A 26581-nucleotide genomic window follows, 5' to 3' on the forward strand; every position below is an offset into this window, starting at 1 on the left:
TGCTTGGGCCCCTGCACCCGCATGGGAGACCAGGAGGAATCACCCGGCTCCTGGCTTTGGATCAGTGTAGCTCTGGCCGTAGCGACCATTTGGGGGGGAACCAACAGAAGGACGACCTTTCTCTCTCTCTCTCCCTCCCTCACTGTCCAACTCTATCTGTCAAGTAAAAAAAAAAAAAAAAAGCACTCGAGCTTCTCTGTTGCTGAACAGAGATCAACTTAAGGGAAACTGTCCTGGCAAGAAAGAACTGTGGCTTGAGCCAGTATGACAGTGGAGATTGTAAGACCTGGTCAGTTTCTGGAAATATTTTGAAAACAGGAACAATAGGATTTCCTAATGGGTTGCATATAGGTATCAAGAAAAAAAAAAGGTTCTTTATGTTTTTGGCCTGATCAATTGGCTAGACACTGTGATATTTTTTTGTTGCTGTTGTTGTTGATTGTTACTATAACAAAATACCTGGAGCTGGGTATTTAGAAAGAAAATACACCGGATGCTGAAAGTCCATACCACATGGTACCAGCTCTGATGAGGACTTCGTGGTGGATGGTATTGTGGTGCTGCCAGCATGTGACAGGGAGCGATCACATGGTGAGACATGAAGCTTGCAGGGGGGCAGGGGTAGTAGGACCAGGCCTGCTGTTTTATAACAGCCCTCTTGAGAGAACTCTGGATTCTACAAGAATGACTTTACCCGCTTCTTCTTCACTGCTCAGTGACCTACAGACTTCTCACTAGGCCCACCTCTTAAAGGTTCTACCACCTCTTCAATTGCCACACTGGGACCAGGCTTCTAACACATGAACTCCATCCAAATCACAGCAGATGCACACCCCTAATTATAAGATGGGTGAAGGGAGTTTAAAGGGGGAAGAACAGGAGTTCAGTTTTAGGCATCAGCAATGTGACATCTATTAGATATATGCATCAAGAAATCAATGGAATATACAACTGTGGATTTCAGTGGGAGGTAAACATTTGGGAATTACTAGTAGGTATATGGCACTGAGCGTTATTAGACTTGGTAAGAACATCAAGGCAGTGACTATAGATGGAGATGAGAAAAGGATAAAGGACTGATGTTTGAGGCATGCCTAAGAATTTGGGAAGAAAAGTAATGTGTGAGGAAAGGCTTGGAGTGTGTTGTCTTGCAGGAGAAGTGGGTATAATAAGGAAGAAGGACTGAGCGCTTGTGACAAGTGCTGCTGATGGGTCAAGGAAGATGAAGACTAAGGCTACATCCTAGGTTTAATGGTAGTAGAGCGTATCATTGCCCAACCCCCAATGAGTTGTGCAGATGTTTAAAATCTGTTTTCTTATTATACTAAAAGTTACATGACAAAAAGGACCACAAATATGTTATTTCTTCTCATCATATCTCTGAATCTTAGACTAGTTCCTGGAGTGATAAAATGGAAAAAAAATCATAGGTTCCAGAACTTCAGACAAGGGGGGCTGGCTAGAGAACTGGGCCCAGAAGTTGCATAGCCAATAACTGTGCCTCAGAGAAGTGCGCCTTTATCTTGACTTGGCAAAGACAGTGCTGCTGTCACTGCATGGCACTGGCACAGCAGCTTGTTTCTGTGACACCAGTGCCACTGCCTGCCACAACTGGAGCCTCTGCTGCTGCCAAATTTGGAAGCCTGCGCAGCTGCTGCTTCTGCTACTCATTGCCGGAACGGCTGCTGAATGTTCGTATTCTTGCTTCCTCATGTTACAGAATTCTGTTTCAAAGTATTGGATGAATTTGTCTGATTGAGGTGATTAGGTCACATGCCTGAACAGTAGTTACAAGAGAGTCTGGGAAAGCAAGTGTGTGGCATTTCAGTTTCTACTGTGGGAGGCAGACTCAGCAGACTGTGCCTTAGAATGTGGAATCCCCCGCACAGGAAAGGATCAGATATCACGTGACAAGAACTTCCTACTAACAGAGCAAGTAGAGCCTAGAATCCAGTCTGCTTCATGGGAAGTTGCATCCTCCTCAGAGGACTGCTCTTTGCTGATTTACAGGAAGGCCCTTGGGTTTGGGCCATAAGTTGAGAATTCCAAGAATAGAAATTTAAAATGTCTGTTTGTAGGTAGGAAAAGGAAAAGGGTAGAGAATAGGTGTTGAGAGCTAGGATATTTATTTGATGGAAGCCAGTTAAAAATACTCAGGGCTAGCGCTGTGGTATAGTGGGTAAAGCTGCTGCCTGCAGTGCCAGCATCCTATTTGGATGCCCAGCTCGAGTCCTGGCTGCTCCACTTCTGATCCAGCTCTCTGCCATGGCCTGGGAAAACAGTACAAGATGGCCCAAGTTTTTGGGCCCCTGCACCCATATGGGAGACCCGGAAGAGGCTCCTGGCTCCTGGCTTTGGATCGGTGCAGCTCCAGCCTTTGTGGCCAGCTGGAGAGTGAACCAGTGGATGGAAGACCCCTCCCTCCCTCCCTCCCTCCCTCCCTCTCTCTCTCTCTCTCTCTCTCTCTCTCTCTGCCTCTCCTTCCCTCTCTGTGTAACTCTGACTTTCAAATAAATCTTTAAAGAAAAAAAGAGAAAATTTTAAAGATATTCCTCTTTTAACTCTCTGTTGACTACCAGATGGAGTTCAGAAAAGATGTGAACTGACAATATTTAGAAATAAGATCTCTTATTTGGTAGTTTAGAGCGTGGTCTGATAGAAGGGTACGGATGGAAGCCAGCTGATCATTCATTCATTCTTTCCTTCATCTAACAAAAGAGGATTGGATGTGGGAGATTCAATTTTTAGTGATTGCTTACATGTTGGGTGCTGACTCAGGAATACAGAATACCCTTAAGGGAGTTACAGTCTAGTATGTTAGAGAAAAGCATTGTTCCAAATACAATGTAATAAGTGTTAAAGGTAGGCAGTGTAGCATGCTGTAGGAGAAGGGTGCACATAATTCAGTGGGAAGGGGTTAAATGATTTCTTTTTGATAATTTTTGAAAGTTTAGTGATCTTTATTCACTCATCCAACATTTGTTCCCTAGATATCTGGTGAGTGAGTACTAACATGCAGCTGTTGTACTATGCATTTAGGAGCCATCAGTGAGTGAGTGAGTGAAACCAAGATCCTGGCTTCTGAAGAGTTTATGTGATTCTCAGCATTTTTTGAATTTTGGGGATGAGCATTGGGTGCAGTGGTTAGGCTACTGCTTGGGATGTCTGTGTTCCATATGAGTGCTTGAGCTTCAGTCCTGGCCCTGCTTCTGATTGCAGCGTCCTGCTAATGTATACCCAGGGAAGCAGTGGGAAATGACTCAAGGACTTGAATCCCTGCCAGCCAGGATGGGAGACCTGGACTGAGTTCTAGGCTTCTGGCTTTGGCCTGGCCTTGCTCTGGCTATTGCAGGCATTTGGAAAGTAAACAGGCAGATGGAAGCTCTCTGTCTCTTTGCATTCCAAAAGAAATTTCTTTTAGACATTTTTTTCCCCCCAGATTTTGGAGTATGGAAGATTTTGGATTTTTAGATTAAGGATGTTCAACCTTAGTGGTTTGTGCTAAGTTACAAGTGACCAAATGGGGATTGTGGGTGTTCAGAAATTACTGGTGTTCAAATTGTTGACTGCTGTTTTAAGAAGAGATAACTAAGTGAAGTTTGTAGTTCTATTTCCTGTTTTTCCCAAGCCATTCTCCCCTTCTGGTTAGGCAAAAATGGATAAATTAAGTGAAAGGTCTAGCTCAAGTATTATGTTATCCTTCCTCTTTATGATGCTCCTGTATTGCTTCAGCTGGAAAGTCTGTCCCCAGGGGGTGCTGGTGGTTGTCCAGTACTGACTAGCTGAGAAGCATTCACAGAACCTGACGAGGGAAGCACTCAAGGTGGTGTGGTAACTAAGGGTGACCCTTGAAGACCCTTTCATCCCCTCCTTCTTCTGCATCCTGAACTCCTAAAAGTTGAGTTAAAAAACAAACAAAAAACTGTTTTCCTGATATTTTCTAAACAGGAACTACCTGGGAAACTTGTTCGACTGCTTCAGTTTTACTCTTTTTCTTTCTGCCTGTAACCCCTGGAGAGAGATTTTTCTTATAGGTAACCAGGTGGTTGCTACGCTGGGGGTGGATGTTGTGGAAAGAAAGTTGCCATCACAAGTCTTCCATAGGGCTGTGTGGTGCACACTGATTGTGGTAGCTTTTGCTTTTCCTTTTACAAAGGGTAAACTTCTAATCTCCTTTTAAAATCATGTGGAATTCTAATTTTTATGTATGCCCTGGAGTCATGTGGAATACTGACGTACCAACTCAGGAGTGTGCTATAGTTTCAGCTGTTGTAATGTGGCATATGTGTGACTGATTCTGGATAACTAGGTTTATTCAGGGACCCTCCTATGCCTGAATAGTTGGAGTACCCTAAATGCAGTCTGTGGATTCCCTGATCCACAGGGAAAAGGGTCAATACAAGGCTGGAGTTGTTAGCTGTTGCGTACAACTACTATCCCTTCCTTCCGGTTAAAAAAAAAAAAACGAGACTGAGAAGGAAGACACACTCTTTTTCTTATCTTTTGTAGGAGATGCATCGGAGATTTGACAGTGCCCCTGACTCTGCCAAAACAAAAGCTCTTCAAACTGTTATTGAGATGAAGGTAAGTGAACAAACTATTTAACAAAGGTACATATGAGTCACTTTATGCTTTTACGTGATCATATACTTTTATATGGTATGTAATAATATTGCACTCACTTAAATTTCTAAACAAATTTAATTATTTTCATATTATTTGAAAGGCAGAGACTAAGAGAGAAATAGGTGGACATTTTCCATCTGCTGGTTCTCTCCTCAAATTCTTGCAACAGCTGGGACTGAGCCATGCCAAAGCTAGGAACTGGGAACTCAGTCTGTGACTGTTACTGAAGCGGCAGGCACCCAAGTACATGAGCCATCTCCAGCTGCCTTTCCAGGTGCACATTAACCAAAAGCCAGAATCAGGAGTGAAGCTGGGACTCAAACCCAGGGACTCCAATGTGGGATGTGAGTGTCCCAAGTTACTTTTTTTTTTTTTTTTTTTAAATTTTTGACAGGCAGAGTTAGACAGTGAGAGAGAGAGAGAGACAGAGAGAGTTATAGACAGTGAGAGAGAGACAGAGAGAAAGGTCTTACTTCCGTTGGTTCACTCCCCTAATGGCCGCCACAGCCGGTGCTGCGCTGATATGAAGCCAGGAGCCAGGTGCTTCCTCCTGGTCTCCCATGCGGGTGCAGGACCCAAGCACTTGGGCCATCCTCCACTGCACTCTGGGGCCACAGCAGAGAGCTGGACTGGAAGAGGAGCAACCGGTACAGAATCCGGCGCCCTGACCAGGACTAGAACCCGGTGTGCCGGCGCCGCAGGTGGAGGATTAGCCTAGTGAGCCACGGTGCTGGCCACAAGTTACTTTTTAACTGCTGCACTAGATAACCATCTCTATTCACTCATTTTAGAGATTGAGAGGATGTAGTAGTAAGACTTAATGAAAATGACATCTTAGAAGACTTTTAGCCTCATTAACTTTCAGTTGTGGACCATAATTTTGATGCATGTGTGCATTGTAGAATGATCAAATTAGAATAATTAGCATATCTGTTACCTTAAACATTATCTCTTCATAGTGAGGACATTAAAAATCCTCCATTCTGGGGCCAGTCCTGTGGTATAGTAGGCTAATCTTAACACCTGTGACTCTGGCATCCTATATAGGCTCCGGTTTGTGTCCCAGCTGCTCCTCATCTGTTCCAGCTCTCTGCTAATGGCCTGGGAAAGCAGTGGAGGATGGCCCAAGTGTTTGGGCCTCTGCACCCATATGGGTGACCCAGAGGAAGCTCCCAACTCCTGGCTTCTGATTGGCCCAACTCTGGCTGTTACAGCCATTTGGGGAGTGAACTAGCATTTGGAAAACTTTTCTGTCTTCTCCTCTACCTGTAATTCTACCTTTCAAAGAAATAAAATCTTTAAAAAAAAAAAGCTCTCTATTCTAGCTATTTTGAAAGAACATAATACATTATTATTGTTCACTACAGTAACTCAACTATATAGTAGAACACCAAAACCTCCATTCCTCCTAATTGTGTTGTACTTTTTGAGTAATACCCTCCCTCCCCTATATCCTCTGGTAAGCACTATTCTACTTTCAACTTTGGTGAAATCAGTTTTTTTTTTTTTTTTTAAGATTCCAAATGAGTGATTTCATGTGGTATTTATCATTCTGAGACTGGCTTATTTAATATAACATAATATCCTCTACATTCATTCATGGTGTCACAAATGACACAGTTTCACCTTTTAAAATTTTACCATTTTCTTATTTTTTAAGATTTTTATTTATTTATTTGCAAGGTAGAATTATAGATAGTGAGAAGAAGAGACAGAGAAAGGTCTTCCATCCGTTGGTTCACTCCCCAGATGGCCGCAACAGCCGGAGCTGCACCAGTCCAAAGCCAGGAGCCAGGAGCTTCTTCCGGTCTCCCACGTGGGTGCAGGAGCCCAAGGACTTGCGCTATCTTCTGCTGCTTTCCCAGGCCATAGCAGGTCCCTTTCAGTTACTCTTTTGAAACTCTTACAGGCAATTTGTTTTCCATTTCTTTGTGGTCTGTTGCTAGAGTTATTGTGTCATTTGGAGGTGTCATATTAGCTTGTTTTTTCTCACTCCTCATTTCCTGTGTTTGTTTTTTGGGGTGGGGGTGGGGGTAGTGGGTATGTATTGGATCAGTTTCTTGTACCATTTTTAGATAGGATAGCTTTTTATTTTTATTTTTTTTTTTATTTTTTAATTTGAAAGGCAGAGTTGCAGAGAGAGAGAGCTCTTCCTTCTGCCTGTTTACTTCCTAGGTGGCTGCAGTGGCCAGGGTCGTGTTAGGCCAAAGCTAGTAGCCAGAGCTTTTTCCAGGTCTTCCATGTAGGTACTGTGGCCAAGGCACTTTGGCCATCTTCCACTTTCTCAGGCACATTAGCAGGGAACTGGATTGGAAATGAAGCAGCAAGGACATGAACTAGCACCCAATAGGATACTGGCATCATAGGCATTGGCTTAACCCACTATGCCACAATACTGGCCCCTAAAGGATAGCCTTTGTAGTAAAAGACTTTGTGCTAGCAAGTGTCCTAGGTGCTGATTGGATGTGTTGCTTTGGCTTTGGTTCCAGGTGAGAAGTTCAGTGTAGTGTTCATGTGGCTTCCGTTGTAATCAGTGTTGGCGACATCTCTGGGGGTATGGTGGTTTAAGGTGCAGGGATTGTGGGATTGTACTGCTAGTTGGAATGAAGCTCCCATAACCTTTAAAGCCCCACATTTTTAATTCTGAATTTCAATGACATAACATTTGTTTCAAAGTTACTATAAGTGGTATATGTTTTGCTCTGTTTCAGTCTTTATAGGTGTCCTATACAGAGGGTTGAAGGGACATATTGGTTAAGTGGTCATGGTTTCCTGGTAGCTCTGTGTGCAGCGCATCTGACTATGAATATGGGGCTTTTGGTTGCTTTTCATGATGAGTGGAGGAGCTTGCTCAGCTGCCATCATACCCTGCCTCCCTGATGATGTTTTATAAGAAAATGTTTAGGGGGCTGTTGCTATGGCACAGTAGGTTAAGGCTCTGCCTGTGGCGCCGGCATCCCATATGGGTGCCGGTTCTGGTTCTGGCTGCTCCACTTCTGATCCAGCTCTCTGCTATGGCCTGGGAAAGCAGTGGAAGATGGCCCAAGTGCTTGGGCCCCTGCACCTGCGTGGGAGACCTGGAAGAAGCTCTTGGCTCCTGGCTTCTGATTTGCCCGGCTCCGGCCATTGTGGCCATTTGGAGAGTGAACCAGCAGATGGAAGACCTTTCTCTCTGTCTCTCCTTCTCTGTCTCTAACATTGCCTCTCAAATAAATGAAGTAAAATCTTTAAAAAAGATTAAAAAATTGCTATGAAATATTTCAAGTGTATTGAGAAGTATAGTGAACAAATAAAGGTTTGTAATGTGATAAAAATAATATAATTATTCTTTCCTTTGAATTTCTGTAATGGGATGTTATATGCCTTCTAGGGATTACCTGGTAAAGTGATAAAATATAACTGAAAAGGTTCTACTGTTTATATTGCAATTTTTTCAACCAGAAATTTGTCAACTATAAAGTGCAAAGCAATTTTAAGCAGTTTTCTTTTTTCTTAAATCATGGTAATCTATTTTATTATTTGTAAGGTAGAGTTACAGACAGAGAGAGGGAGAGACAGAGAGAAAGGTCTTCCATCTGCTGGTTCACTCCCCAAATGGCTAGAACTGAGCCAATCTAAAGCCTGGAACCAGGAGCTTCTTCCAGGTCTCCCACGAGCGTGTAGGTTCCCAAGCACTTGGACCATCTTCTGCTGTTTTCCCAAGCCATTAGCAGAAAGCTGGATTGGAAGAGGAGCAGCCGGGACATGAACTGGCACCTGCATGGGATGCCGGCGCCACAGGTGGAGGTTTAGCCTGCTTCGCCATAGCACCAGCCCCTACCAGTTTTCTTAGAAGAATATTTATGTGAAAGGCAGAGCAACAGAGAAAGACGGAGAGAATGCGATTTTCCTTCTGCTGATTCAGTCCCCAAATGCCCACAACTGCCAGGACTGAGTCAGGCTGGAGCCAGGAGCCAGGAATATCATCTGGTCTTCCACAAGAGCGTCAGGCGTCAACCTCTTGAGCTGTCATCTGCTGTTCCAGGTGCATTGTCAAGAAGCCGACTCAGAAGGCGGAAGCAGGATTTGATGTCAGGCACCCACATGTGGGATGCCTGTGTCTGAAGTGGGGGCTTTACCTGCTATACCACAGTGTCCACCCATTTAACCAGTTTCCTGTTGCGTCTGTTTCTCTAGTTCATTGTTGAACTCTGAGAAGTCCAGAACTGGGGACGAGATCGAGGAAGAATCACAGTGGAGGTGTAAGGCTCCTCCTTCCCAGCCCAGACGACTGCAGCAACAGCAGTTGTCAGGCAGCAAGTTTTCAGTGTATTTGTTTATGTTTGTTAAAGGTCATATTTTAGAAGACGAAGTCATTCAACTTTGATATTTTTGGTGAATACTTTTTGTCTTACTTTTCTGTTGTCTTCAGGATTCAAAAATTTCCTCCATGGAGCGTGGTCTCCGGGATCTGGAAGAGGAAATTCAGATGCTGAAGTCCAATGGGGCTTTGAGTACTGAAGAACGGGAGGAAGAAATGAAGCAAATGGAGGTGTATCGGAGCCATTCTAAATTTATGAAAAATAAGGTAACGATGTGTGGTGCTTTAATTCTAAAAGCGGGTTCAAAAATTAATGTATTGTTTACTTCCCTAGTGATGAGAAAATCTTCACATTGTTTCATTGACTTCAAGGAAAAATACTTAGATTTAGCCCCTGTCTTTGAAATGGAACTTTTCCAGAATTAAAGTCAGAATTACTGACATCATGTAGTTATTACACATTTTTACTTAGAAGAAGCTAAGTATGCATGGTCACAGCTTAACTCTTCATGTCTCTCCATACTTCTGAGGTGATTTAATAGAATTATATTTGCGTGAGGTTTTCTCACTTCATGAGACATCAAGTTCTCTGCCTCTTGTGAAGTGTTTTAAAAGTCAAAACCCTCAGAGGCTGATTCTGGCACCCCCTTTCTGAAATGGGCTAAATGAAATCATGTTTCTCCTTTAAGGACAGTTCCATAGGGAAAGCCTGTTCTCGCATCTCTTGTGGGAGATCCATTTGCTGTCAGGTGTATTGCTTCCCATGTGCACTTCAGGCATGTTTACAGCAACATAGATACCGCTGAGATCTGTCAGCTTGTATTTATAAATCAGTCAAAATACTCTCTCTCTTTTGGTCCAAAGTCATTCAGTTTAACTTTGTTAACTATTTAGGCAAATTGCAAGATTTAATTTATTATAGTTACCGTTTTTTTCAGTTTTGTTGTGATTTAATTGAAAATCATAATTTTAATTATAAAAACTTAGCTAGAAAATAAGTGTTTCCTTCTTTTGTATCTGAATTGAATTCCTGCTCACTTTCTCAGAATTGAAAATTAAAACATTCCTAATAGTGTAAAAGAATGCCACAATTATAAGTACAGTTTCTAACTTCTTGCTGTGTTACCCATAGCTGGCTACTATAAATATTTTGTGTTAATTTCATATTAATTATAGAACATAAAAATTCACATATCCAAATTTGTTAGTTTGTATTTTTCACCTTCATTGGAGAAAAAAATATACTGCAAGTTAAACTCTGTGTTAAGTCTTCCCATTTGTTGATAAGCACGTTCCAGTCCATTTTTAAAAGCCCTGTGAAAACAGAGGAACTGTCTGGGTGTCTTCGAAGAGGGAATTAGGAAGCAGATTTGGTTGTGCTGTATCAATTTTGATGTCCAATTACCACTTGGGCCCAAAAGCAGATAATAAGTCCTAAATTAACACATGAGTGAAAAAAAATTACAATGTCGTGACAGGTAGAACAACTGAAGGAGGAGCTAAGTTCGAAAGAGGCTCAAGGGGAAGAGCTGAAAAAGAGAGCGGCTGGTCTTCAGGCTGAGGTCTTTGCCGTAAGATTTACCTCTTTGTGTGCAGTGATCCCACAGTGGGACTCTGCCAGCTCTGGCTTCTGGGTGGCTTATACTTTCATTCTCTATGGGTGGCAGCTTTGCCCATTGCTAGCACTAACCAGCCTGCCCTGCTCTTCAACTGACTCCTGTTCACCAGTTTGACCCATATGTCACTTTGTGTGCAGTGAGCCCTCATTTGTCCTGGAAGCCCTGTGCCTGGTTCTTTATTGTTGCTTTTTGCCGCTCTATGGGTGGTATTTCACAGCTTGTTTTTTCCCCTCTATCTTGTTACTTGACTCTTGCTGACTTATTTGAATGGTGGTCTTTTTTTCCTCTTAGGTACATGAATATGCAGATGTTGTAGGTCTATTACCTAGAGTTTATTTGAATTTGGAATTCTTGAGTATGGTGCTTTACCTTCCTAGGTAGACATTTTTAACTCCCCATTAAGTGTTTTGCAACAAATGTTATTTTCTTTAGGACAGATGTATTTAAAGTTATCTAGTAAATTAAAATTAGTATGAGACTCATTTCAAGTAAATATAGTTCTTTTCAAAGATTTATTTTTATTTATTTGAAAGAGTTACAGAGAGAAGGAGAGACAGAGAGAGGTCTTCCATCTGTTGGTTCACTCCCCGAATGGCTGCAGTGGCCAGAGCTGCGCCGATCTGAAGTCAGGAGCCAGGAGCTTCTTCTGGGTCTCCCACATGGGTGCAGGGACCCAAGGACTTGCCATCTTCCACTGCTTTCCCAGGCCACAGCAGAGAGCTGGATCAGAAGAGGAGTAGCTAGGACTAGAACCGACACCAATATGGGATGCAGGCACTTCAGGCCAGGGCTTTAACCCACTGTGCCACAGCACTGGCCCCAGTATAGTGTTTTTTTTTTTTTTTTTTTTTTTTTGTTTGTTTGTTTTGTTTTTTTTGACAGGCAGAGTTAGAGAGAGAGAGACAGAGAGAAAGGTCTTCCTTTTCTGTTGGTTCATCCCCCTATATGGCCGCTAAAGCCGGCGTGCTGCACCGATCCGAAGCCAGGAGCCAGGTGCTTCCTCCTGGTCTCCCATGTGGGTGCAGGGCCCAAGCTCTTGGGCCATCCTCCACTACCTTCCCGGGCCACAGCAGAGAGCTGGACTGGGAGAGGAGCAACCAGGACAGAATCTGGCGCCCTGACTGGGACTAGAACCCAGGGTGCCGGCGCCACAGGCCAAGTGAGCTGCGACACCGGCCTTCCCAGTATAGTTCTAAATATAGTTCATTCTTCTGTCTACCAAATTTACAATTCCAGTTTTAAAACATAGTAATAAAATAATAACAAAATATCTAACACTTATTTACTTACAATAAGCATTTTGTAACCTGCTGAGTTATCTACTCGAAGTTGTAGATGAGAAAACTGAAGTAGCAGGATGGTACATAGGTAGGAAAACCCAGCTAGTAAGAGGCAGCATTTGATTTTACAGTCTGGTTCCAGAAACTACTTAACAAGCCTTGTACCATACTGCCCAATATGAGGTCATGTATGCATTTGTCAAAGTGTCAGGGAAAACTGAAAATAATTGTAGGCTAAGACAGAAATGCAACATTAAAAAACAAACGTGTTAGTCTGGTGTGTTTGCTATTTATGGATCATTTTATAGCGTAGTTGAGAAAGTGAAATACTTTGAAAGGTTCTGCTTTGGTTTATGGTATCCATGTATTGTCTTGAGAAGTTTATTTAAAATTTCCTTTTTTCTTAGCTACTATTAATTATTTTGTCAAAAACAGGTTAAGCACACTGCATAACATTAATTTATTGAATCCTTTAACAGTACAGTGGCAGTGGTATAATTTCTCCATATTTTCAATTAGGAAACCAAGATTTTCAGAAGTAATTGCTCAAAGACAGATAGCTAGCTCAGGTTAATATTTGGTTGACTACAAAGCCTTTGTATCATATTTGCTTCCTGTTTATACTATTCTGTACTCATTAAGTCATTAAGGAAAATTTATGCTTCTAAACTCTTCATTTAAAATATTTTCTTTCCTTTCGCAATCTTTAATATTGCATTACTTGAAGCTTATTTAATAATGCAGATGATGAAGAAACTGAGATTTTATGTTTATTTCTCAATCATGTTTAGAGGCAGCTGGAAATTTGAATAATCTTTAAGTGGTAACATTTTAACATTTCTCCTGAATGTTTATTCATATCTCAAATGAGATTTTTAGTGCAGACTGTGTGTTTTGGATGGGATACTATTAATAGTACGTTTCTTGTGGTAAAGGGATATTATGAAAGGTACCACACTGTTACAGAATAAGCTGCTGGTCACATGTCTGTTGGCAGCATGTGTTTTGTTTGTTTATTTTAAAGATTTGTTTATTTGATAGGAAGAGTTAATAAAGAGAGAAGAAGAGATAGAAGGAGATATATATATATATATATATATATATATATATATATATTCCATCCATTGGTTCACTCTCCAAATGACTGCAACAGCCAGGGCTGGGCCACACTGAAACCATGAGCCAGGAGCTTCATCCAGGTCTCCTACATGTGTTCAGGGGCCATGCATATTAGCATGAGCTGGATCATAAGCGGAGCAGCCACGACTCCATCTGGTGCCTATATGGGATGCTGGCATCTCAGGTAGTAGCTTAACATACAAAGCCACAATGCTGGCCCCCAGCAGCTACTTGCAAGTGTCTTCTGCTGATGTTGTTAGAATCCTCAAGTACTTTGTGTGCATAAGAATAAAGAAATATTTATTGAATGAATAGGTAGCTTTATCTATAAATAGAGATTCCATGTACATAAGAAAAATGCTTCTTTTTTTGTTTTTTAGCGTAGAACACTAAGTGAAAAATTTAATTTAGTGCCCCTTAAAAGTCTAATTTTATTTATTTTTTTAAAGATTTATTTTATTTATTTGAAAAGTAGAGTTACAGGGAAAGAGAGACACACACATCTTCTGGCTGCAACAGCTGTTGCTGGGCCAGGCCGAAGCCAGGAGTCAGGAGCTTCATCTGGGTCTCTCATGTGGGTGCGGGCACCCAAGCACTTGAGCCATTTTCTGCTGCTTTCCCAGATACATTAACTGTGAGCCGGGTAGGAAGTGGAGCAGCCAAGACTTAAAGCAGCTACCTTTATGGGATGCTGGCTTTGCAGGCAGTGGCTTAAACGTCTACTCCCCAAAGGTGGCTCCAAAAGTCTAATTTTAAAGTTAAATTATTTTCTCATGAGCAGTTGTTCTCAAGCTTTGCCCCTTTTGTTGAAGATTATTACAATTAAGATACTTTTTTTATTTTTTAAATTGTATTTATTTACTTGAAAGTCAGAGTCAATAAGGGAGAAGGAGAGGCAGAGAGAAAGATCCTCCATCCACCGGTTCACTCCCCAACTGGCCACAATGGCCGGAGCTGCGCCGATCTGAAACCAGGAGCCAGGAGCCTCCTCCAGGTCTCCTGTGGGTGCAGGAACCCAAAGACTTGAGCCGTCTTTCCCAGGCCACAGCAGAGAGCTGGACCAGAAGTGGAGTAGCCACGACCCGAACCAGCGTCCATATGGGATGTCGGCACTGCAGGTGGTGGCCCCACCTGCTATGCCACAGCACCAGCCCCACAATTAAGATACTTCTGAGATATTAGATTTCTAAAAAAACACAAAAAACTTTTCATCAGTGATACTGAAAGTACTACTTGTCAAATTTATACTTCTATTAATTAATCTATCCTTTAGTGCCTTGCTAGATGGGAGATAGAATGTAGAAGTAGATCTAATTTTTGGTTTTTGGCTTACATTTAGAATAAAAGACTATGTAAAAAATTCTTGGAATCAGTAGGAACATAAGGGAGGTTTGAAGGAAAGTGCTTTCTGTGTTAAGTGAGAAATTTTTAGGAGGATGAATGGCACCTATGACTTAGAAATTACCCTCTCAGAGTAACGAACTTTAGATGACACCAAAGGGTTCTTACAGAATGAATTTTTATACATTCTTTATTTAGGTCACATATTTTTATCCACTGGGTTGGTACAACTTGTTACAGGTGGTAAACTTTGTAGGGGAATCTTTTTGTTTGGTTCAGTACACATAGCTCACCAAAATTATAGAATTAAAAAAAATCATTTTATAACACTTGTAGCTTTTTAGGGAAAGGATTTTATGTAAACTTTTGCCTGAGAATGAAAAATTAAAATGAATGAGAAAATAAAGGAGTGGGACTGGCACATGGCAGGTTGAAGCTATCGCCTGCAGCACAGGTATCCTATATGGTTGCTAGTTTGAGACCTGGCTGCTCCACTTCCAATCCAGTTCCTTGTTAATGTGCCTGAGAAAGTAGCAGAAGATGGCCCAATTATTTGGGCCCTTGTACCCATGTGGGAGACTGGGAAGTGGCTCCTGGCTTTGGCCTGGACCAGCCCTGGCTTTGTGGCCTTTTGGGGAGTGGACCAGTGGGTGGAAGACCTCTATCTGTCTCTCTCTGCTCCCCCTACACCATAATTTTACCTTTCAAATAGATAAAATAAATCTTTAAAGAAAGAAAGAACATAAAGCAGCAGCAGCTTTTGAATTTACTTTTAATAATACCATTAGCAGGTTTCTTCTTTTTCTTCTGTGTTGTATCTTCAACACTAATTCTACATTTGATCATCATGTTCTGAAGAGGTCTGACTTAATAAAATGAAAGCTGTTTTCTCAGCACAGGGGGTGTTCAGTTGCTTATTGCTATCTCATAGTAATAACTGAATTGAAATTTCTTTTTCCTCCATTTCTTTTCTAAGGGGATTCAAAGAATGTTTGGAACACACAGTACATAAAACTGGAAATCTCTATATTTGCTGGTTAAGTTTAGTTTTGAGGGGAATTGTAGCCAAGATTAGATGATATAAAAATTAGTGCTGTATTTGGTTTCACATCTTGTGATGCAGATCTGTCAGAGATTCAGAGGAGAGGTGGTTTCATTTCTTTTTCCTTACAGTGTTTTCTTTTCTAGATTGGCCAGGTGAAACAAGAGCTCTCCAGGAAAGATACAGAACTCCTGGCCCTACAGACAAAGTTGGAGACATTGACGAACCAGTTCTCAGACAGTAAGCAGCACATTGAAGTGCTGAAGGAGTCCTTGACTGCTAAGGAACAGAGGGCTGCTATCCTACAGACTGAGGTAAAAAGAGTTTTGGGATCTGGTCGGGGCTGGGGGAGTTGATTCCTTGGACTTTTTAGTGTTACCTGTGCTGTTTTTTGTTACATTTAAGGTTGAGAAATATGAATGTTATGATCCATTCTTCAGCAATGTGATAAGCTTTTCTATTAAACTGAACCATTGTTTCAATTGCTTAGATCTAATAAATTAAAATTTGTACCGTTTACTTAGGTTTTTAATATTTTAGACTTTTACTGTCTTAAAGTATATTCTAACAATATTACAGAAAAAGATAATTGTAAAAAATAAGTAATTGATTTTTAGAAGCTTTAATTTGCACTCATGATAAAATTTGAATGAATGACAATGAGCTTCATTATTCTGTGTTTGGATAACATTTAAATGTTCTTTTTTTTTTGTAATTATGAATATCCATAGACAGACTGCAGAATCTATAAATCTTCTGCATAACTCTCATTTTAAACTCCAGCTCATTAGTTGATGTCTTCCTGTCTTGTTTGAAAAGAGTGTTTTTAGAAATCATAAAAGATTATTTGGTCTGTTGGCACTGACTTTAGGTGGTATACATTAAAAAATTCCACCTCACACAGATCCTCATCTGTTATATTTTCAGTGATCATAGAGAAAGAATTAATGGTGTTGTTTGGATTGTCTAAAAATGCATATTTTGAAAGATCTCAGTGAAACAGGTAATCGACGTAGGGAATAGGCAAGTATTTCTTCTTTATAGAAGAAAAATAAAGTATATGATGTGGATGAGGGATGAGTTTTTTTTTTCCCCCCTCTCTGAAAGGACAAGACAGTAGATAAATAGGGACACAGTTTGGTGGAAGAAAGGAATGGGGAGGAAAATAAAGAATAAAAACCTCATAGTCCAGGCTGGTGCTGCGGCTCACTAGGCTAATCCTCCGCCTTGTTGTGCTGACACACCGGGTTTTAGTCCCGGTCGGGGCGCCGGATTCTGTCCCGGTTGCCCCTCTTCCAGGCCAGCTCTCTTGTTGTGGCCCGGGAGTGCAGTGGATGATGGCCCAAGTCCTTGGGCCCTGCACCCCATGGGAGACCAGGATAAGTACCTGGCTCCTGCCATCGGATCAGCGCGGTGTGCCGGCCACAGTGCAGCGGCCGAGGCAGCCATTGGAGGGTGAACCAACAGCAAAGGAAGACCTTTCTCACTGTCCACTCTGCCTGTCCAAAAAAAAAAAAAAAAAAAAAAAAAATTTCATAGTCCTAGAAGACCAGACTCTCCAAGTAAGGAGAAATAGAGAAGACATGGGGAAAAGGCCCAAAATATCTCATATAATATTTTTATTTGTACAATTTAAGAGCTTTGTGGAAAATCAGAGATATGTATAATATATGTTTCACTTTTTGTGTAACTTATACTTTTTTCTATTTTTATCACATTTTACTTTATTAGCTCCATTTTACCTTACATAGATATTATAGGTATGAAAACAGGTGATGCAGTTAAGGCTCTGGCTCTTATGTTGTATTCACTGGGATTGGACTTCATTATGGCCACATTATTTACTGTGAGGTGTATGATCCTGGGTGTGTGTGCAACTCCATGGTGCCTCACTTTTTGCATCTATAAAATAAAGAGAATGATAATGCCTTTAACTCATAAGTTTGTTGTTAGAATTAAGCTAGTTTATTTATGCCTGGTGCCTTGCCCATTGTAAGGTCTTTGTGTAGGAGTCATTGTAATTTTTATAATAAAAAGCAGATAATGTATACGAGTATTTCAATAAGTTCCTAGAAAATAGATATTATGAGATATGAATGGGTTTCAAAATATTTTTGCACCAAAATAAATTTATCTTTTAATTCTATTTTCCACAAACTTTTTGAAGTACTGTCATCTGTAAACTAAGATGTTACAAGAATACAGTTGCTTTTTTCTTTCATTCGTATACTGCTTTTTCATATATTTTTTAAAGATTTTATTTATTTATTTGAGAAGTAGAGTCACAGTGAGAGAGAGAGACAGAGAAAAAGGTCTTCCTTCCATTGGTTCACTCCCTAAATGGACACAATGGCCGGAGCTGCTCCGATCCAAAGCCAGGAGCCAGGTGCTTCCTCCTAGTCTTCCATGTGGGTGCAGGGGCCCAAATGCTTGGGCCATTCTCCATTGCTCTCCCGGGCCACAGCAGAGAGCTGGATGGGAAGAGAGTATCCAGGACTAGAACTGACGACCATATGGGATGCTGGCGCCACAGGTGGAGGATTAACCTACTGCACCATGGCGCCAGCCCCTGCTTTTTCATATTTTTAATCTAAATTTAGTTAATTCAGAGAATGATAAGTAGAAAACTGTCTGGGAAGAGTTACCTGCAAGTTAACTTATGTGCATGCAGTACTGCAAAAGGGTCAGAAGAGGGTGTCAGTGTTTTGGAGGTGGACCCTACTTGAAGTTGGCTACTGTGATAGCTTTGGTTAGAGGCAGCAGGTGTACAAACCAGAGAATCAAGCAGTTGGTTAATGATAATGCAAACATTTAAAAGCTTGTCACAGCCTAACAGATGACTTTTTCCCCTTGGCAATCCATTCTTCTCTTTGTAACCCTCTCAAAGAATGTTCTTATTAGCTGGGTCTCATGCAGATGGGCTTGTGATTGGTTTTGTGGACCAGAGAGAATAAAGAATATATTTGTTGGAGTTCTTGAATGATTATTATGTTTGTTTTTAGCCATTGTGGGAGTAGCTGAGTCTCAGTGATTACCCCTGTAAGTTACTAGGACAACTGCTCAAATATACTCATCTTATCCTAAAAGATAAGAGTAGGAAAGCTAACTTCCTTTTGACTTTGGAATGATTACTAACTTAAAAAATTACTCTGGTGGGACCGGCGCTGTGATGTAGTAGGCTAAGCCTCTGCCTGTGGCGCTGGCATCCCATATGGATACCAGTTCATGTGCCAGCTGCTCCTCTTCCAGTACAGCTCTCTGCAATGGTCTGGGAAAGCAGTAGAAGAAGGCCTAAGTGCTCAGGCCTCTGCACCCGCATGGGAAACTTGGAAGAAGCTCTTGGCTGCTGACTTTAGATCAGCCCATCTTCAGCCATTGTGATCATTTAGGGAGAACCAGCAGATGGAAGACCTTTCTCTCTGTCTCTCCCTCTATCTGTAACCTCTCAAATAAATAAATAAAATATTTAAAAAAAATTACTCTGGTTTCACTTGACAATATTCACTTTTTCTGAAGCAACTTTCTCAGGTTTGAGCCCCAAAAGAGACAGTTTTTTTCCAGCTCTTTGAAAGTGCTCCTGTATTCTGCAATTTGGTTTTAATTGATTTTTTTGTCCTTTCTGCTGCTGTCCTAGACTTTTATCTAACTCTCATATCATAAAATTAAGTATATATGAGAAAGAACATGGATCATGGAGATTTTTTGTTTTTGATTTAATCATTTAAGGAAAAGAGAACATGGGAAAAAATTGGTTTCTCCTGCCCTCAGTTCATAGTACATGGAATGAGGCCTTCTGGTATCTTATAGTGTACAGTATTTATGGTATTGATGCTATTTTCTGTCTCTTTTAGTCTGTTGACTTTATCAGAGGTGGACTGAGTTTAGTAATATAATGGTTAAAAGCTTGGGCTTTGGGGTCAGATGGAGGCTTGAAGCACACTCTGTTTACTGCTTGTATGGGCTTAAATGAGTAACTCCAAGTCTTTAAACCTCTGTTTTTCTTATCTATAAAATGGTGATAATGCTAATACCAACTTCCTAAGGCTGTTAGACAAGAATAGGTGTTTAATTATGTAGCTCTTATGAATATGGAGGGCTAAATATGGTATGCTAAAAAAATGTAAAGTTCCTTATAGTTTACAACATTTTTATTTGATGTCTGTTTTAGCTACTCTTTTTTTTTTTTTTTTGGACAGGCAGAGTGGACAGTGAGAGAGAGAGACAGAGAGAAAGGTCTTCCTTTTGCCATTGGTTCACCTTCCAATGGCCGCTGCGGCCGGCGCACCATGCTAATCCAATGGCGGGAGCCAGGTACTTATCCTGGTCTCCCGTGGGGTGCGGGGCCCAAGCACTTGGGCCATCCTCCACTGCACTCCTGGGCCACAGCAGAGAGCTGGCCTGGAAGAGGGGCAACCAGGACAGAATCTGGCGCCCCGACCGGGACTAGAACCCGGTGTGCCGTTGCCGCAAGGTGGAGGATTAGCCTAGTGAGCCGCGGCGCCGGCCTGTTTTATCTACTCTTCATAATAATGTTATGAGAGACAAGATAAGTATTGTTGTCTTGCTTTTATAATTGAAAATTATAGGCTGGCGTCTATATTATAGGCGGCTCACTAGGCTAATCCTCCACCTGCGGCGCCAGTACTCCGGGTTCTAGTCCCGGTTGGGGCGCCGGTTCTGTCCCTGTTGCTTCTCTTCCAGTCCAGCTCTCTGCTGTGGCCTGGGAGTGCAGTGGAGGATGGCCCAAGTCCTTGGGCTCTGCACCTGCAAGGAGACCAGGAGGAAGCGCCTGGCTCCTGGCTTCGGATCAGCGCAGAGCACCAGCTGTAGCGGCCATTTGGGAAGTGAACCAACGGAAGGAAGACCTTTCTCTCTGTCTCTCTCTCTCACTGTCAAAAAAAAAAAAAAAAAAAAATAATATATATATATATATATATATATATATATATAGGGACTGCTTATTAACACACACTTTCTTAAAAAAAAAAATATTTAGAGGCAGAAGGACCCAACTGTTCACTCCCCAGAGTGAACCACAATACAATGTCTGGGGCTGGGCAAGGGCTGGAGCCAGGAGCCAGAGACAGAACACAGATCTCCCATGAGGGTAACAGGAACCCCAGTTCTTTGAGCTAGGCACACAGGATCTGTAAAGGCAGCAAGCTGGAGTTAGACACTCCCAGGGCGGGGTTTCAGGTGACTTACCTGGTAGGCTGAATGCACACTTCCAGCACACTGTGTTTGATTTGCGCTTGTGGCTGCTCTTACTGGGACTTTTCATATTGGTTATAGTATTCTCAGGGATTTTTCTATTTATGCCCAATTTCTTGTTCCTAAATGTTGATCCCATACTACAAGTTACCTATTGGCTTTATTTTCTTCGTAAATTCTTAACATGCAGATCAGGGTTAATTCTATCAGTAAATGAAAATTGTACAGACCTTACTGCTTCAAAGTAGTACCATCTTTTTCTTGCTTCTCTAGGAAATTGTACTTGGGGAATATTATAGGTGAATGCTTTCATTTATAGTAAGAAGAAGTGATTATTTATTTATTTATTTTTTGACAGGCAGAGTGGACAGTGAGAGAGAGAGACAGAGAGAAAGGTCTTCCTTTTGCTGTTGGTTCACCCTCCAATGGCCGCTGCGGCCGGCGCACAGCACTGATCCGATGGCAGGAGCCAGGAGCCAGGTGCTTTTCCTGGTCTCCCATGGGGTGCAGGGCCCAAGCACCTGGGCCATCCTCCACTGCACTCCCTGGCCACAGCAGAGGGCTGGCCTGGAAGAGGGGCAACCGGGACAGAATCCGGCGCCCCAACCGGGACTAGAACCCGGTGTGCCGGCGCCACAAGGCGGAGGATTAGCCTAGTGAGCCGCGGCGCCAGCCGATTATTTATTTTTTTTAATAGGCAAGTCCAGAATATGACACAATGTAAAGAACTGCCCAGCTTTCAGAGGTTCAGGCAGTGTCGCCTTGATGCTGCTGTTTGACATGTAACTCGGTCCCAACACACCAGCGCTGTGTGCTGCCTCTTCAGACCAGGTTCTGACTCCTCAGGATACTTAAAGTCAGTAATGCATTCTTAGGATGAGAGGACATGTTTAGGGATCATCTAGTTTTTCTATGATTTAAAAAATATATATGATAATAGCTAATATTGAGTGGTTTCTTTGTATCATTTATGTTTTGTATACTTTAGTTTGTTTTCTGAGTGTAACCTTCCAGTTACCTTCTAAGGAATAAGAATTGTTGTAACTGTGTGCTTGGGGAGATTGAGATTTACGTCATTTATTGCCTGACTGCCTGGGATTCAGAAACTGATCAATTAAAACTATAAAACTTATATTGTTGATTGTGATGCTGCAGTTCCTCCCTATGAGAAATATGAGGTGCAGAGAGGTCAAGTGACATGTGAAAGACCTCTCCAGCAACTTGGTATTAGTTTTGGGTCTAGAACCCATTTTCTGATCCTGCTAATGATGGCGTGTTATAGAGACCATGACTCTTGTTCAGTTGGTAGATTAGAGACAGCCACAAAGATACAGGGGCAGAGGAAGGAATGGTACCTGCTAATGGAGATGAGAAAATGATATTGCCTAGAATTTAGGGTGATAGAATTGTATAACTTAAGAAAGAGATAGATATCTTTTATGACATGATGTTATCAAAGAAGAGAAGGACTTTCGATTGAGCCCTTTATTCAATCAATAGTTATTTGTGAATGCTAGCTTAGAATACTTCTGAACACTGGAGGTACAGTGAATTCTATTTTTTGGACTAGAGGACCAGGTGTATAGTGAAAGCAACAAAACAGACTGATGATGTGTCTGTGTAGTTGTATTTGTTTAAACTTTTTTTTTTTTGACAGGCAGAGTGGACAGTGAGAGAGAGAGACAGAGAGAAAGGTCTTCCTTTGCCGTTGGTTCACCCTCCAATGGCCGCCGCAGCTGGCGCGCTGTGCCAGCACACCGCGCTGATCCGATGGCAGGAGCCAGGTGCTTATCCTGGTCTCCCATGGGGTGCAGGGCCCAAGTACTTGGGTCATCCTCCACTGCACTCCCTGGCCACAGCAGAGAGCTGGCCTGGAAGAGGGGCAACCAGGACAGAATCCGGCGCCCCGACCGGGACTAGAACCCGGTGTGCCGGCGCCACAAGGCGGAGGATTAGCCTAGTGAGCCGCAGCACCGGCCTGTGTAGTTGTATTTGTATCTGTATTTGTATTTCTTCTTTATGAAGCAATGTCTTAGAATAAAAGAGAACTAGGTACCATGAGCAGAGATTGGATATGGATCTGCTTCACAACCCAGTATGAGTTACAGGGTAGGAAATGGAGGCAGATGCTGCAGAGTAACGCTGACATGACAGGCAAGCCTGTTTGTGAGGTAGACCAGTTAGTACTCCTTTCCCTCTCAGTATCTTTGGATCTGAGGGAGACCACAGCTTTGGAAAAAAGAGCTTTGTCAGAGTAGTAGAGGTGCAGATTTTTATACCGTAGGCCTCTCCTACCTGGGAGGCTTCCTTCCACCTGCCACTCCTCGCACCTGACAAGGTGAGTTAGCACTTCTCACAGTGGTGCTGGGCTAATGTCTTGTTGGTGGGGAGATGTAGATAATGATAAGCTTAAGAAATAAATGGAAGGGGAAACAGTATGGTTTTTACTACACTAGGTGAATAAAAATGTAATGTGTAACTTTCCAAATCATCAGGCTGGTGGGTAAAGCTTTAGGATTGAATTGGTTTCCCCTGAGCAAGTTGTATTCAGTGAGGTGTGAGGAGGGGAAATGACAGGAGAGTAAAGAAAACTAAAAGGATGTGTTCAGAGAATTAGAAAGGGAGAGTGTTACATAATTATTGCTACTAATGTGCATTCAAATATATGTTTACTGATGGAAAACAAAGGAAGGTTAAGGTAGGCCAAGATAGTAGTTTTGTGATTAGCAGTGAGAGGCCAAAAAAGCAGTGTAGCCATTTTTCTCTTCACTTCTATCAATGGAGAAAACTTGCAAAGAAAAACCTCCTGTTTTTATTGAAGTTGGCATAACCCATTTGCCACAGACTTGGATGCTTGGCAAGCTAGATGGATGCTGTTACTCTCACTCAGTTGATGTGAATAAACAAGGTTTTATTCCTTCTGCCAGGAGTGGTGTTAGGGTGATGACTGGGTCCTGCTAGTCTTTGAGGGGTTTTCCTGAATATGTTTTTTGTGGTTTGCAAAATATGGACCTCACACAAAATTACACTACAAATTTAGTTGATTCCAAACCAAAGATCAATGTAGAATTCGGAGCAATTAATCTAGTAGGAGCAAAGTGGTATTTGTGGTGGCTTTTATCTCAAATCTCCAGAGTTGTACATTTAAATTCAGCATTGTATGAAAAAGCAGACCCAGAAAAAGGATATAGGTGAGCTGAATGGAATACTTAGTAAAGAAAGATTGGTTATTAATTAGGGCTATGCGCTTGTGCGATTGCTGTGCCCAATATTCAAGATATGAGACTTTTAATATCAAAGCCTATGTTTCCAGCCACATTTATACCTAAGGTTTGTGTGTTTACAACAAGAGTCCTCATTCTTTACCTTTTCCAGTTACTAATTCCTGTGGGTCTCATACTTGACATACCCTCAAAATGGCGTGCAGGTATTTATGACTGGTTAGCATTGGCACATTTCCAGGTCACTTAGCTGAGTCGGGGTTCTAATATAAGTGCAGCTTGGGCATCTAAGTATTTTAGGTAAAGAAACAGCAAACAGAGTCATACAAATCTTGCCCTATGTGATGTTAGTGCTGCCAAAATGACTAACATTTACAAGGGATTAGGGATGTTATGATCCTTGACCTGCACATGCAAGACCTTTCCTCTTTCTGAAGCCAATACTTAGAAGAACAGGAAGACAAGTAGATTAGGCAGTGAAGACATCTCCCAACTCATGTCTCTTTTTTTTTAATTTAAAGATTTTATTTATTTATTTGAGAGGTAGAGTTACAGATAAAGAGAGGGAGAGACAGAGAGAAAGGTCTTCCATCCACTGGTTCACTCCCCAAATGACCGCAATGGCCAGAACTGGGCTGATCCAAAGCCAGGAGCAGGAGCCTCCTCCAGGTCTCCTACTCGGGTACAGGAGCCCAAGGACTTGGACCATCTTCTACTGCTTTCCCAGGCCATTAGCAGAGACTGGATCAGAAGAGGAACAGCTAGGATGTGAACTGGCATCCATATGGCCCATAAAGGCCGCAGCACCAGCCCCCCCAGCTGATGTCTTAACTGTCAGACCAAATGCCCACTTGTTCTCTATAGATTCATATACTATATGAATATATATATACTTAAAAAATGATGTATTTATTTGAAAGGCAGAGTTACAGAGAGGCAGAGAGAGAGAGAGAGAGAGAGAGAGAGAGAGAGGTCTTCTATCCACTGGTTCACTCCCAGGATGGTCGCAATGGCTAGAGCTGTGCCAACCCAAAGCCAGGGGCCAGGAGCTTCTTCTGGGTCTCCCACATGGGTGCGGAGGCCCAAGCACTTGGGGCATCTTTTACTGCTTTCACAGGCCACAGCAGAGAGCTGAAGCAGCTGGGACTCAAACTGGCAACCACGCGGGATGCCGGCACCCCAGGCATTGGCTTTACCTGCTATGTCACAGTGTCGTCTAAAGATTTATTTATTTATTTGAAAGGCAGAGAGTTTTACACACATACACAGAGAGAGAGAGAGAGAGAGAGAACAAGAGAGAGGGCGGGAGCGAGGGAGAGGGAGAGAAGTCTTTCATTTGGTATTTTACTCCCTAAATGGCTGCAATGGCAGGGCTGGATCAGGCTGAAGCCAGGAGCCTGGAACTCCATCTGAGTCTCCCAGATGGGTGGCAGAGGCCTAAGCACTAGGGCAATTTTCTGCTGCTTTCTCAGGCACATTAGCAGGGAACTGGATCAGAAGTGGAGCAACTAGGACTTGAACTGGTGCTTCTGTGAGATGCTGGCATTGCAGGCTTACTGCACTGCCCCACAATGCCAGCCCATTCTACAGGTTTAAATGTTTGCAATTTTTACCTTTATAGTAAGAATTTAATAGTGTGTGTGTGTGTGTGTGTGTGTGTGTATAGGACATTGAGTAAAATGTTGTCTTTTTTTTTTTTTAAAGATTTTATTTGAGAGTTAGAGTTACAGACAGTGAGAGGGAGAGACAGAGAGAAAAGTCTTCCTTCCATTGGTTCACTCCCCAAATGGCCGCAATGGCCAGAGCTGTGCTGATCCGAAGCCAGGAGCCAGGTGCTTCCTCCTGGTCTCCCACATAGGTACAGGAGCCCAAAGACTTGGGCCATCTTCTACTGATTTCCCAGGCCATAGCAGAGAGCTGGACTGGAAGTGGAACAGCTGGGACTAGAACTGGCACCCATATGGGATGCCGGCACTGCAGGTGGAGGATTAACCTACTGCGCTACATCACTGGCCCCAAAATATTGTCTTTTCAGTGAGCTGCTTTGTTTTTTCTTACAGGTATTGGATAGAAATATGAAAGGAAGAATATATAGTATATGGAATAAAGTTAGAATGTAGAAATGAAATACAAATGATTGAGTATGTGATTTTATTTATTTTTAAGATTTCTAGGGGCCAGTGTTACGGAGTAGCTGGTAAAGCCACTGACTGCAACGCTGGCATCCTTTATGGGTGCCTGGCTTCTCCACTTCCAATCCAGCTTCCTGCTAATATGCCTGAGAAAGCAATGAAAGACGGTCCAAGTGCTTGGGCCCCTGCACCCAAATGGGAGACCCTTAAGAATCTCCTGGCTTCTGGTTTCAGCTACATGGGGAGTGAACCAGTGAATGGAAGAACTCTCTCTCTGTTCTTCTCCCTCTCTCTCTGTTACTCTGCCTTTCAAATAAATCTGTTTAAAAAAAGATATCCGACCTGTATACTTTTCTAGGACTGTGACCTGTGACCTCTTTTTTTTTAATGAAGATTTATTTTATTTATTTGAAAGGCAGAGTTACAGAGAGGCAGAGAGAGAGAGAGAGAAAGAGATAGTTAGATAGATAGAGGTGTCTTCCATCTGCTGATTCACTCCCCAGATGGCCGCAATGGCTGGAGCTGTCCTGATCCGAAGCCAGGAGCAGGAGCTTCTCCCGGGTCTCCCATGTGGGGCCCAAGGACTTAGGTTGTCTTCTACTGCTTTCCCAGGTCATAGCAGAGAGCTGGATCAGAAGTGGAACAGCCAGGACTCAAACCGGTGCCCATATGGGATGCTGGTGCTGCAGT

At 42.3% G+C, this 26581-nt stretch overlaps 1 protein-coding gene across 17 annotated transcripts in view; it reads left to right on the forward strand.

Moving 5' to 3' along the window:
• Positions 1–26581, forward strand: part of ERC1 (ELKS/RAB6-interacting/CAST family member 1) — a 518217-nt gene that overhangs the window by 110991 nt on the left and 380645 nt on the right. For 8 of the 17 annotated variants that reach the window (XM_008259816.4, XM_070049263.1, XM_051850752.2 and 5 more), the window contains 4 exons: positions 4510–4584; positions 9038–9193; positions 10405–10497; positions 15474–15641. In XM_008259816.4, the coding sequence (XP_008258038.1) occupies positions 4510–4584; positions 9038–9193; positions 10405–10497; positions 15474–15641 (492 nt within the window). The remainder of the gene's footprint in view (positions 1–4509; positions 4585–9037; positions 9194–10404; positions 10498–15473; positions 15642–26581) is intronic. The other 9 variants (XM_002712779.5, XM_070049267.1, XM_008259820.4 and 6 more) reach the window with 2 other exon arrangements.

Source organism: Oryctolagus cuniculus, chromosome 9 (genome assembly GCF_964237555.1).
Source record: "Oryctolagus cuniculus chromosome 9, mOryCun1.1, whole genome shotgun sequence".
Classification (NCBI taxonomy): domain Eukaryota; kingdom Metazoa; phylum Chordata; class Mammalia; order Lagomorpha; family Leporidae; genus Oryctolagus; species Oryctolagus cuniculus.